This window comes from Coturnix japonica, chromosome 3, assembly GCF_001577835.2.
Source record: "Coturnix japonica isolate 7356 chromosome 3, Coturnix japonica 2.1, whole genome shotgun sequence".
Classification (NCBI taxonomy): Eukaryota; Metazoa; Chordata; class Aves; order Galliformes; family Phasianidae; genus Coturnix; species Coturnix japonica.
The window spans coordinates 27,266,553-27,280,283 of record NC_029518.1 but is presented as its reverse complement, the minus strand read 5'-3'; the positions used below and the strand labels follow the sequence as shown (position 1 = coordinate 27,280,283).

General features: G+C 50.9%; 1 protein-coding gene across 3 annotated transcripts in view; it reads left to right on the top strand.

Annotated features, from left to right (window-relative positions):
* The window catches only part of TMEM63B (transmembrane protein 63B), a 36,072-nt gene that overhangs the window by 12,227 nt on the left and 10,114 nt on the right, over positions 1-13,731 (top strand). For 2 of the 3 annotated variants that reach the window (XM_015857686.2, XM_015857685.2), the window contains exons 2-6: positions 6,885-7,083; positions 7,654-7,733; positions 9,325-9,363; positions 12,782-12,872; positions 13,632-13,669. In XM_015857686.2, the coding sequence (XP_015713172.1) occupies positions 6,907-7,083; positions 7,654-7,733; positions 9,325-9,363; positions 12,782-12,872; positions 13,632-13,669 (425 nt within the window). In that variant the 5' untranslated portion in view covers positions 6,885-6,906. The remainder of the gene's footprint in view (positions 1-6,884; positions 7,084-7,653; positions 7,734-9,324; positions 9,364-12,781; positions 12,873-13,631; positions 13,670-13,731) is intronic. The other variant, XM_015857687.2, reaches the window with a different exon arrangement.

The following is a 13,731-nucleotide window of genomic DNA, read 5'->3' as shown; positions in this document are numbered from 1 at the left end:
AGATGTTCTTCCCTAGCTGTCCTGGCTTGCTGGCTGCATCCTGACCTCTTGCTGTGAGAGCCGTTTAGCCCTTTGCTGATGTTGGCTGTTGTTGAGGAATGATAGACTTCTTTCCTCCTCTGCTCTGGCTACTGAATCCCTTCTCACAGCCCGTAGCCAGGAAGAGGACTTACTCTGCTTGCCACATCGCTGTGGTTGTGTTGGCCTCTGTGGCTTCCAGGTTCTGTGGATTCTTTGTAACCAATTCTGTTACACAAGCGCTACTTTAGTAACACAGTAAGGAAGGTGAGGGAAAGGTGAGACAATTCCCAGCCAGCCAGTGTTCAGAGCAGTGGTCTCTGTAAGGACCATACAAAAGGATCAGCCTTACTAGTTGTAGGAAGGGTACAGATGACAGAGCCTGCAGCAGATGTTCCCACCAACATGGAGAACTTGTGCTTTCTGCTGCAGCTCATGTGGCATCCTGACTTCTTGCCCATACAGATGTTCGCCCTGCTGTGTTTACAAGGGAAGGGATTTCCCCATAGGCTTTTCCTGGTTTTGCTTCCCATGTGTTTCCTGCTGGCTGAGAGCTGGGCTGGTGGCCCTTTCCCATTAGTTCCAAAGAAAGAAGGGTTTGTGTTTTGTTTTTTTCCAGTGCTACCAAGTGTTTCCAGAGCTGTTGCTCTAAGCAGCCCGCATGCACCCTTCTGCAATGGTTCCTAAATTGATGCAGGGTTCTGGTTTTCTTGGGTCTCTGTGGACCAGCTGCTCAAGGCACAAGGATGGGGCTTTTCTGCAACACCATCCAAGAGAACAACCTCAGTTCTGTGCCTGTCCAGTGTCATGTTGTCAAATGCTTGCAGTGGAAGGACTGAATGGAACTTACCCCAGTAACCTCTGAGTGAGCAACTTACATGCTGTGGAGGAGGAAGCAGGGATGCTCCCAGGGCTGATGCAGCAGGATGTCCTGCCAGTCCCTGGGGGGATGCAGCTTTGACAACTGAGATGTTGCTTGCCATCTCTTGGTTGTATGCATCGCTAAGGGTTTCCTTAGTGGGAAGTGCTAATCGTGCTGTGTAGGTAAGGGCTTGTAATCATGCCCAGCTGATGAAATTCCTGTGTATTTTGAGCTCTGCTGCAAAAAAAAAGTAAAGATTCCTGTCATGCAGAAGTGAGGAGGAGGAAACAGTCAATGTGACCTTGAGAGACTAGCTCAGAAACCTGGTTCTGTGACAGAGAGATTCTGCATTCAGGAAGAAAAGATGGGTGTGGATAAGAATGCCCAGCCTGAGAAGCCTGGTGAAGGACAGATACAGGACATGAGGGAAGGCAGACGTGTTAATACTCCCCTGTGCACAAGAGGATTAACATTAGAGATAAAAAAGAAGCTCCAAGGTGAGGAGAGCTTGGTGATAGACAAAGGGGGTGAGAGCTGGAAGAGATGCAGGGCTTCTAAAAGTGTGTGCTTGTGTGAAACTGACAGGATGGCTTTTGGTCACTTAAATTGAGGGTAATGTGTTAAAATCCAAAGCATGTAAGGGACCAGGGGGGAGATTGGTCAGTGTTTGAGCCAAGCCTGATGTGATGCGCCTGAACAGTTCTGCTTAATGGTGCTCAAAGCCCAATGTGATGCTCGTGCAATGAAGGTTCTCAGTAAGTAGTCGTTCTCACCTAAAGAATGTATTTTGGCACAGCCCGCCTGGAACAGGCCATTAGAGCTTTGCAGGTAGACCTTGAGCAGCAGTGTAAGTGCTGACAAGACGTATGCAAGAGGTGACGCAGAAGACAATCCTAGTGGAACTGCCAATGTGCTGCTGAGATCCATACACCAGAAGCTGAAAACTAGTGGTATAGGGGGATGATGGAGTCTCCATCCTTGGCTTTAGTGAACATCCCCTGGGAATGGGTGGAGTTGCTGCTGTTGGGATGCTGGGTGGTAGGTGAGGAATCCACCCAAAGTGCTGTTTTCTGGGCTTCATGTGTATAACCACAGCACCAGGAGTTCCCAGCCAGGGCTTTGTTACCATGTGGCCACAGCTCCACAAAATATACAGCACGAGGCATAATACCACATCAGTCTTGCCACTAAATGTGCTGTGTTTGCTGTATCACTGTCAACATATGCTTGCAGGAAGCAAGGGAGGCCAAACAGTAAGCAGTATTTGTTTATAAAGTGTGTGCTGGCAGACAAACTTGGGTTCTTTCTGATAGATTTATAGCCTGGGAGCTTGAAGGGGAAATGACAGGTAGATATATTTGGAACTAAAGTGTTTGATTTGGTGACTCATGAAATCTAATGCACAGAATGTAATGTGAATCAGATTGGCCATGGCACTGCTGCGCAGGCTGAGAGCGATTGCTAGATTGCAGGTGGAAACGTGGCTGGTGTGGAATCTGTCCCAATGGCAGAGGGAGAGATGGGCCCTTGGCATGGACTAGTGTGAGACACATGGATGGCATCCTACAAATGGAGACTTGTAATGTGTCAGGAGGCCGAGTACAGATTGTAAAGTCATCAGGAGGCTTAATAGGATGAAGCTGGAGGCCTCTCATAAGCTTAGCAGTCCAGAAGTGCCAGGTGCCGTGTCTGCACTGATTGGTTCCTTGTTGAAAACTCAGACTGGGAGGGTGGCAATATGTGGTGTGGGAGAAAAAACACAGAGACTAAGAGAACATCTTGAAAGGGCCGGAGTTGTGAGATGGATTGGTTCCCTGAACTTTATGGATTTGTTCCCTGAACTTCATGGAAGTTGTACTCAGAGTCATGAGTGAGAAAACAGCCTGCAGGAAAGAAGAGGGGTTATTCAACCTAGGCAAGAGAGGACTGTCCAGGTGAAGCTGTGGAAAGAGAATGGTTTGAAGATTTCCCTGATGCTGATGGCCCAGCCTACAGGATGGTTATTCCTACACAGGAGCTGTGCAGTACTGAGCCCCAGGAAAGAAGTGGGAACCTCTAAGACACCTGTGTCCCTTCAGGATCACCCTCCAGCAGGATTAGGAAGCTGGAGGGTCTCAGTTGCCTCTAGGAGAACGTTGGGCTTTTGTTTCTCATGGATACGAAGCTTCTTTGACGTCACAATCCCTGTCCATCCCTGCCAGACACCCTCTCACAGCATGGTGTGCTGCTGGTGTGACCAGCAATGGTTACAGTTGTGCTGGCTGCAGGACCAGGGCTTGCTGAGCAGCAGGACATGCACCATTGATGATATGCAGGCAGCCGCAGAACAGCATGGAGCCAGGAGTTGGTCATGACCGTGACCTGCTAGTGTTGGTGGCTGGTGCTGATACACAGAAGAAAGATATGATGCCTTTTGCTAGCAGATATTTGAGGCCTGATGCAGAGCCAGCTGGAAGAACTTTGTACCCAGGGCTTTTGCTTTGACCTGGATTTTCCTTTGAAGAATCAGAGCCTGCCAGATGAAAGCTTTGGATGCCCAGCAGCTGCTGGGAGGCTGCTTGGCCAGCTTACAGAGAAGGTGAAGTGTATGGGGAGCTGTGTGTTGACTGAGGAGGCAGAGCACCCCCCTGCAGTCGGAAAGCTATCTGCCCCTTGTTTCTGCTGCGAGGCCACTTATCCTGTCCACTGGAAGCTGGAGAGAAGGATCTCTCACCTTTGTATATCTGAATCTGCAGTGCCCTGCCCCTGGGGCTGCAGGTACCTAGCTGCTTGTCGCTTGTCTCTGTGCTCCCAGCCCGTTAGGAGGCTGTCTTGTTGCCATAAACAGGTACAGTTCTGCCAGTCTCTCTCCTCTAATTACCAACAGGGTTATTAAAATTTACCGGTGAAGGAACAAACAGATGTCACCGGCGCGCTTACGTCTTTCTGGCTGCATGTACAGGCATACTGTGTATTGATTTATATTTCCTTGCAGACGTTTCTCAGGCCACCTCCTTGCGTCTGGCTGACATCAGTGGCGCGGCTGGTAGAGCTCGCCCACATCCGTGCCTCTGCCCTGCAGCTCTGCTCTTTGCTGTGGGGCAGCAGGTCCCCAGTGAGTGTCCTGCTGGCTGCAGAGGCTGCCCAGAGTACTGACAAGCAAGTGCTCTCCTGCAGCTCTGCATGCAGCAGGGGATGAGGGAGGCAGGGGGACCTCTGTTCCTCCTCCTCTTTTCTGCTGCATGGAGGGAAGAGAGTGGATGTGCATATTGCTGAATAAGAGGCAAAAATACCTTTGGCAAGGCTCTCTGTGCTGGCCTTGCAGTTCTGGGGAAGTCAGCATTAAACGTTTCAGGCAGAAGGGGAAGACTGTGGGGTTGAATGGGGCCTCATCTGATGTCCTGCTGACTGCTCAGAAAGGGTCAGGCTCTGCTGCTGGCCTTCAGCACCCCAGCCCTCACAGTAATCCCCTGCCTGAAGGTTGTGATAGAGCATTAAGAATGGGCACAAAGGGATGACGCTAATGCCCTCAAAGAGGTCATTGTCCCAGGACCATGCCAAGGTTGGCTTCAAACTGTCCTTTGCCTCTTTCAAGATTCAGCCAACTCATTTATTTAACCTTAGATCCTCTGCATCTGAGGGCAGCATCCTCTGAAGAAGGGGAGACCAAGAAGCATTTATGGTGGAGTGTTGTAATGTCACCCCAAAATGACAGTAAGAAAGGTGCCAGTGGAAAGAGAGATTCTAGGCATCCCTTTAAGCTTAAAAGCAGTTTAAGTTTTGGGTGTTTGCCTCAGCTTTTCCACTATGGGATATTCTGACTGGGGTACTGGACAGATTAGGAAGGTTCATTTCTGGTCTCTTCCAGTCCATCGTCTAGGACTTAGGGGGTGGAAAAAAAAGTATATATTTGCTACCTATTTCTCTGAAATGTGGCTTATGTTACCCACAGGATTGCTAAGTTTGTCTTGAATGTGTAATGGCTTGTATAAATAATGGAGTCACGGACAGTGTGAGCATATGAGCCTCATTTCTTTCAGAAGGGAGGAAATGGAGCTATAAAATATTCAGGAATTAAGTGAATGGTTTGGTCTCTGCAGAAGATCATACTTTTCTCATCTGCTGCAAGTCCTTCAGTACTTCTCTGCAATAATAGCTGATAGGTTGATAGATACTCAGCCAGCTTCTGTCATTTGCTTGGATGCTTAAAAAACCTCTGAAATCACCCATAAAAGGCAGCAAACAGAGCCCTCCATTGGACAAGGTATAACAGACTGGCCAAGGGTCCAGAAACCAGAGTTGGATGAGCAATTTGCAGTGTGACAAAGTAGGAGGATGGGGTTGGACTCGATGGTCTCTGGAGGTCCCTTCCAACCCCTACGAATCTGTGATTCTGTGATGGGAAGCAGGAGGGGGGAGCTTTGTTATGGGTATCATAGGCCTACAGACAGCAATGGCTTTTGTTCAGTGCCTTTGCAGTAACACGAGGAATGGAGTTGCAGTGGGATAGTGCAGTCTTTCACTCAATGCTGCTAGTATCTGGAACTTGTTGCTGCACCCCTTAAGACCTAGAAGTTTTCAAGATTCTCCAAAAGGGGAATTAGGAGCATTTCTTTTTGCAGTGAACCCTCTAGACTGGCACTTCAGAGGGGCACAGCCCTTCCTGCTCCCAAGCCTGTGGCTTCCCTGTAACAAGTCCTGGCCTGGTGATGATGCTGTTGGGAAGGCAGCTTGATGGTGTTGTTGATGGTGGGCCCCTGTGTCTCTTGCTGTCCCTTCTCTTCCTGCCAGCTGCTGTCACGCGTTCCCTGCTCCTGAGTCCCTCTCAGGTTCAGCTGGGGTGAATCCTGCTGGCCAGTCCCCAGCTAGTTGCCAGCTGCGACCTCATGGCTTGGCTTCCTGCTGTTTTTCCGTTCCCTTTTGCAGCTCCTGGCAGCCTCACTCCAGCTCTGTGCCTGTGAATCTCTTAAAGAACTGCTCAGTGGCTTTTCCTGTGGGGTCAATGTCCCCCAGGGCCTGTATGCAGGATGGGATTTGCTTGTTGTGATATGTCTGCCCAGCTGAGCTGATTAGGGCTCTCTGGGCACTGCAGTGAGCTGCGTGGTGGTCATTAACCAGCCAGCACTGTGTTATGACACTGATAAATCACTGCAGCGAGGCAGGAGATTGCCAGGATGCACTTGTGGCCTCTCTGTTAATGTCACCATCTCCTGTGGCATTAGGAAGGCAGGGCTGCTGGTGGTGGCCTCGCTGCAACAGCAGGCCAGCACAAGGCAGCAGGGTGGCTTGTTGATGCTTGGGGCAAATAACCCACTGGGGTAGCTACAGTCCTTCCGCAGTTGATAGGGTTTCCTCTCTGCTGATCCACAGAGCGATCATGTTTCTGTTGATCCCTTCCTTCCAGGGCATCCCAGTTGTGCTCAATTCACTCTTGACCGTGCTGATATGATCCTCTCTGTGGTGCTCGTTGAGCTGCTCTGTGCAGGAGGAGCAGCTCCCCGGGGGGAGGGGGGAAGACATTTGGCCAGCTAAAAAGTGGATCCTCAGTTTCCTCTCTGCCCTCTGCATAATACTTCCAAGTCAGAGGAGAGAAAGCAGGCAGGGGTGGGAGCATTCTCTGGTGGGGCCCTGGGAGCTGAGGCACACAGTGAGCTGCGAGCGGTGATTCAGCCTAATAAAGCTACTGGCATGCAGCCAGACAGAGGAAATTGTGGGATCGTGATGCAGCAACTGTCCCGTAGCAGTTTGTTTTCATCATCCAGACGTGACTTAATGTCACCTCATGCATTCACTCTTTCCTGAGATGCTGCACCTTTGGGAAAAGAAGGTAGTCTGTGAGTCCTAAATGACGGGACCTCATGAGCTTTTCCAGCACCCTTGAAAGCTCTCCAGGTTTCTTTGCATGGTTTTCAGAGGAAGAACACAGGAGAACCCAAGATGATGGCTGAGAGTGATCTGAACTCTAATGGGGCAATGCTATTAACCAGCTGGCATGCACTAACCAGGCCTTTCTTTCTACCCCCAGGGAAGACGATGAAGCTGTAGAGATGCTTCCCTACGTAATCGCCACCCTGGGCTCAGGAGGGGCCTCCTGCAAAGCCTCCACATGCAGCAACAGCACCAAGGACTACTGCTACAGTGCCCGCATCCGCAGCACAGTGCTGCAGGGGCTGCCCTTCGGCGGGGTGCCCACCGTCTTAGCCCTTGATTTCATGTGCTTTCTTGTAAGTTTGCCTATGGCTGTTTTGGCACCTTCCCAGCTAATTAGTCATGAAGGGAGAACTATGATCTGGTCAGAAGTGAGAATCCCAGCTTCCATTCCTGACTTTATTGCTGGCGGATTCTGTGGCCTCAATCATGTCCCTTAACCACTCTGAGCCTTGGCTTAATTCTAGCACCACTGCACTGAGCCTGTGGAAGGGGGTTGCCAATTTTCTGGGAGGACACAGGTCAGGTTAGGTCAGTCCCATGTCCCAAAACTCTTCCTTCACTTACCTACCCAAAGGTTTTGCTTGATCCTTGGTAACCATGGGACCATGGACGTTGTAGTCATAACCTTATCTCCTCGGGATATGAGGAATTCTTGATCCTGTGACCAACTTCACTGCTGTGTGTTGCATCCTGGACCTCATTCTGCCTCTAGCCACCTAGACAGCCTGATTATTCAGCCCTGATGACTTGTGCTGTCCCACAGCCTCAGTGTGCTGTTAGCTGAGCAGTCTGTCCCCTCCCTCCCTCTGCAAGCAGAGCTGAGTAATGCCGTGTCTCACAACTGTTTCTCTGCTCTCTTCCAGGCATTGTTGTTTGTTTTCTCAATTTTGCGTAAAGTTGCCTGGGACTATGGACGCCTGGCCCTGGTGACGGATGCTGACAGGTAAGCATGGCAGAGAGGCAGGGAAAAAACAGCGTAAGCAGTACCTTTCCTTGCAGAAGGGATGAATCCCATGGTGTGTGCCAGAGGCAGGAGAAGAGAGGAAGGCATGCAGCTTGTATCCGCTGAGCTCCAGAAACAGGGAAAGTCCCTGCTTACCAGCTTTTTTTGTTACAGCATTCTCCTACCAGTACAGGGAGCAGTCTCTGCTGGGCTCCAGGAGCTAAAGCTACAATGTCACCTTTGGTCCCTGTGCTTACAGAACTGTACAGGGGCTGAAATGACCTGAGGAACAGCGGGCAGAGGTGAGGGAGGAGGGAAAAGAGGTCGCAGAAGGGGTGAGGGCTGCCATGATGATCTTTAGGCCTCTGAAGGTGGCTTTGCAGGATGTAGCTCTTTTGAAGGGCACTTAGAAGTGGCAGGTTGCATTTCTGGGTGCCAAACTTGCTCATAAATCTGAAGCAGGATGGGCTGTATCAGGGACGGCTGGCATGCCTGGCTGGCAAGGTGAGCATGTGACACATGTGAGGCTGGAACAGGGACCTGTCCAGGCAGTAGTGGAACTTGAAAAGTGAGTGCAAATGCTGAGTTCATCCCATGCAGCTCATTTTCCCCTGGCTGATGGAAGTGTTGGGTCACCAGCTGTTTGTTTGCTTTTTTTGCAGAGGAAAGAGTGAGAGCTACCACTTGTTGCTGCCATGCTCTGCTTTACAAGACCTGTGATGAGCCTGAGAGCAGAGCACGATAGGATAAGGCTGCACAGACTGTGGGAACAGAGCGAGGGAGGCAGAGGGGATACATCCAGTCATGTCTTCTAGCAAGTCAGGCAACGGGGATCCTACATTGAAGGCAGCTGTATGTGATTCCTTCCAGGAGCATGCCTTGCTGTTCCCATTTTTGCTGTAAACAGCAGGAAGCACAGTTGATTTCTTCCAGTGCTGAATGAGTAACTCCCCTTGGTGGAGCTGGGGGGTTGTGCAGAGTCTTGCTCTGTGCTATGCAGTGTGTAGAGGTGGTTTACTGTGTGTGTGTTGTATTTTGTCACATGCCAGTGGAGGCAGTGTGGATTAAAGCTGTTGGTTGGTTCTGCTTCGGCTTGATCAGTTCCAATAGCTCCTGTCACCAAAAGGTTAGAATGGGACTGAGCTCCAGCCTGCTTGATCCCCTTGGCAATACCAATTCAGATAAGCTTAGTACAAGTAATGCCAGCTAGTCTGGGATCTGCAGGAGGAGCTCTTGCTGCTGCATCTGTCTGTCTCTTTGTGCTCCTACTGCTTGGCCCATCCATGGGGCACGTTGAGCATTTTATGGGGCTGGAATGTTTGACCCAGGACAGATGCATTTTGGCTGCATGGGATGGGGAGGAGAGAGACAGAAGCTGGGTGAAGGAAGCACAGAGAGCAGGTGAGTGGCTCTTGGCAGTCTGTGAGTTGCAGTGGCTCGGGGCAGCACTGAGCTCTGCAGGAAAGGTATCCTCCAGCCTCACCACCAGCAGGTTTCTCTTCTTCAGGACCACATGGAGCCCTGTGATGGAGGGGACCTGGCGCCTGCTCCCCTGGTTGTAATCTCTCCTTTTCTGTTTCTGTGCCCCCAGGCGTCGACGATGGCAGACGGAACGAGAGGAGCGGGAATAGTATGTTGTTTTTTCAGGGTCTTGTTTACTCTCTCTGTCTCTCTGTTTCTTTTTGCAGTTTTCTCTCTTGCTTCTGAACTAATCTAAGTGGCTGGGAGTTCAGGGCTTGGATTTGTCTCTTGGTGGATTTGTGCTCTTTTCTCCCCCCACCTCGCCCCCTGTGTGTCAGCCACCTCCCACAGCTGGGTGCACTGTGGTTTTCCCCTCACATCCCTTAAATATTCCCTGTGTGCATTAGTGCCAAGGAGCTGCTAGTTGAGGCAAATAGTGCCATATCATGTACCCTGCTGTACCCGCCTGTGTCCTGCTATCCCACTGTGAATACTGGGAAAGAAACATGAGCCTGTGGCTACCTAGGGTCGCCCCAGACAGAGGGCAGCTGCCTTTTCTTTGCCCATCCCTCATGCTGGTGAGCCCCAAGGGCTTTTCTCATGGCAGTTGCATGAAGGTCATCACCAGGCTTTTCTTTTGTATTCACCCCCGTGTGGCTGCCAGGACAAGAGCAAGCATTGGACCTTATTCCTTACCACCTACTCCAGGCTGGTAGGGTGCTCAGCAAGTCATCATCTTTGTCCCTTCTCTCTTTCCCATATAGGAAGAGACTTTCCTGTCTCAGTGTGGCTAAGAGCATCTTCCAGCACCTTGGCCTGGCTTTGTCTGCAGGGTGAAGACAGCTGGCTGCCAGCTGAGCACTGTCACAGATCTCTCCTCCATGTTCTTCTCTCTTTCTTGCTCCTTTTACACCCAAGTAAAAAACCATTCCATTGCCTTGTCAATATTCCGAATGACATGCTGCACAATCAGCCAGCAGAGCCTGCACAGATCACTTCATCACGTGCAAAGCAGTGGCCTGCTACTGTCTCAAGAGGGCACAGAGGTCCTCCTATTTTTGTGACTGCTCCTTAGCTTCAAAGGGCAGAGCAATCTTGGCTGCGAAAGCAAAGGTGGTGGTAGCTGTGGTAGATAGCACAGAGGGAATGCCTTGCTCACACTTAGTGCTCCACTAAGGAGGAGTAGCAGAGCTGTCGTGCTCTGAGGCTCTGGAGCAGCTTTTCGGTGGAGTCCATCTGTTATCCTCACGAGTGCTCATCTCTCTCGAGGGCTCTGCATCTTCCTCTTCCCATTACTCATCTGGACTTGCTGAATCTCTCTGCTCCCATCCAAGCACTTGAGCTGTATTGGTTTTGGTAGGCAGAAGTTTCCAAAAGCTTGTGGAGCTCAGTGAGGAAACCTCATCCTGGTCAGTGCTTTTCTAAATCTAGTAGCAAATTGCTATCTAGCCATCCTCCATGCAGAGGTGCATTGGCATGTAGTGCATTAGAGACTCACATACAGCCTGGCACTGCCAGTCATTGAATGTGCAGGAGCACAACCTCTTTAATCTGTCCCTTTGTCTGAAAGCCAGCAAGCACCCCCATCCTGACATTTGCCAGTGCAAACAGAGGTAGCCATCCGCCCTCTTAGTGACTCAGTCTGTGCCAAGAGGAGGTGGCAACCCATTCCCACCTCGGTGTGTAAGAGTAATGATGGAGAGCCCTTCAGGGCTTGCTATCCACACAGTGAGCTCATGCATTGCACCACAACAAATTGTCTGTACGACTGCCTGGCAACCTCCTCTCCTGGAGCCTGGGGTTGGTAGTGTCTCAAATCCAGTCCCACCTCTTCTCTAGCAGCAGGCATGGAGAAGGCTCCTTGGGTCCCACCTTAATTTCCTCTCAGTTTGGGGTAGCATTGCCTCTTTCCACTCACTTTAACAGTGCTTGGCTTTAGAGAGCCTCCAACTAGATGCAGGTATCCCCCCTGCAGCTCCCTCTCCATTCTCCCATCCTTGGAAAGGCTTGGCACCCTGTCTTCTCAACACTGCTGGTCATGTACATCCCCAGGTATGGTCCATCCTGCATGGAGCTGTTAGTCTGATCTAATAACGTAGCACTCTTTATAGCTATTCCCTCTAGTGTTGCCCCGTTGTCTTTTTTCCCAGTACCAAGGAGCCAGAAGCACACAGCATCATCACACTGGCGTCTCCTCAGGGCTGCAGGCAGCAGAAATTCACCCTCTCCCTTCATCCAGCTGAAGAGCTGCTCCCTTAGTCCTATGACCTTCAGTTAATCTCTGTTTTCCTCTGGGTGTTGCTTCCTGCTAGAAACTCAGCAGGTGCTGCTCTGCTCTGAGGGAGGCCACATGTACCATCTTTTTCCCTTCAGAAGGGTCACAAAGGTCTTCGTTTGTTTGCTAGTGGAGTGTCACCACTTGTCTCTAGTCTGTGTTTCTCATCTGTTTCTTCTCTGGATCCTTGTCCATCTGATCCTTCTTTCACCTGTACTCGTTACAGAGAGACCGTTTTTATTGTTTGCTTTACTTTTAGCCATATCTCTTGTTATACCTCCAAGGTTCCAGCCTGATGTCATCTTGTCATCTTACAAGTGCTATTTTATTTAGGTATCTGGACCATTCATTTTATCTTCTTTGCCTGCCTACACTTCACCACCATTCATTCTGAGGACTATTATCTGCCTTGGATGCTGCTAGTGCTGCCAGTTCTTCATTAAGGTCCCTGCCTATATCTGGAGTGCCGTGGTCAGGGATATTTGCTTCTTGCTCTTCAGCCTTACAGACATTTGTTCCTGTCCGCTTCCCTGCCCCCGCTCTGGTGACTCCCAGGCAGACAGCAGGCCCAGCCATGAGTGAGCAGCTGGGCTCAGCCAGGCTTCAGTCAGCACACAGATGGTGCCAGCACTGTCTTTCTTTTCCTGGGTTTCCTCTCACTGAGGCACTGGTATATAGTGGTGATGTGGGTCCACCAGGCTCCCATCCTTCCTCCTCCCTGACACAGCTAAGGTCTGCAGGACTGGGTAAGCAGGGGTGCCCCTGGGATGAGAAGATGCTGCCAGGCCCTCTCCAGAGCTCTCTCCCTGGTAGCTTGGGAGCTGCTTTATGCCTCTTGGTACCTTTAACTCTCACCTCTGTGCTCATCTCTGTAGTTGTGGTGCAAAAGGGAGGACAAGCCCTCAACTGAGCACCCCACTTGTAGTACTGTCTCCTTCACAACTCCTCTTTCCTCTTTAAACTCTGCACTAAAGAGTCTTGATCTCTCCTCTGTGGCAGCTGCTGCCAGCTCTTCCTCGTAGGGTTTTATGTGCCCTTCAGGGAAGGAGCACAGAGGGTTCAGCATCCATAAGCCCCTAGAGGCTGCCAGAGCCCAGCCCCGTGCTTGGGAGCAGGCTCTGGGTGCTGTCTGTGCAGTGTTGCCCAAGGAGGGATCTCTGCTTACTGCTGCCCTCTGCTCTTTGAGGCTTGTTCGTCTCCGTCTCACCTGGGGCAAACTGAATTAACTGCTGGCCTTCTGGGTGCTCTTGGTTCCTGGCTGAGCTGCCTCCTTTCACCTTTTAACTTTCTCCCTCAACATTTGTCATTTTAGCGTAGCCTCCGCCCTGCACTCTGACAACCACGACCGCTACGAGCGCCTCACCTCCGTCTCCAGCTCTGTGGACTTCGACCAGAGGGACAATGTGAGTAGCTGACAGAGGCAAACTCCTTGCCTGCGGGCAGCTGGGAGGCCACAGCTTGTGAGAACCAAGTGCTCTTCAGAAGTAGGACAGCTTGCCCATTCCGGAGCCTCAGGTTCTACACATTATAGTCTGAGGGTATGATACAGAGCCCAAGGCAACACAGTACTGCTTGGCTTCTGATTGTGCTCTTAAACCAGTAGCTGTACAGTCTACTTTGTTTGATGGGTGTCTGTCTTGTAAGCAGCCTACTGTTGCAGTCCTCTCTAAAGGGCAGGTGCAGCTCAGTAGGGTGTGAGGTTCCTGGGAAGTATTGCCTCCATTAGAGTGGAGAAGTACTTTGAGAAGTACTGGCTTGGCCTGCTCTGCTCTTCAAGTCCCTGCAGAGCTCCTGTTCAGGATGGAGGTTTCAGTACCACTGTGCGAGGCCTGTGTGATTAATTTTCAGGGCATCCCTTAGCTGTTGAGAGTTCTTATGCTAACCAGGAGCCCACAGCTTCCTGGGGAGGCCCAGCTACCTGCTGGTGGGGGACAGCCATGTGGCAGAGTTGTGCCCTATGCAGTAGCATTGTCACCTCCTCCAACTAGGCCTTTCTGCAGCTTTGCACATTTTGGTAGCTGCTTATGGTCTGGGCTCCTAGTCCTCAGTCATATATGTTGGGGTTCATGGATGCCAACCTGGTCACCCAAGCCTTTGGAGGAGGGAGCAAGAATATGGGAGCACACATTGACGTGAGACCTTCCTGTCTTCTTTCTGCACAGGGTTTCTGCTCCTGGTTGACAGCCATCTTCAGAATAAAGTAAGTGCCCCAGGATCAGCAGAGGGGGACTGCATGAGGAAGAAGGGCAGTGTGGGGCACTG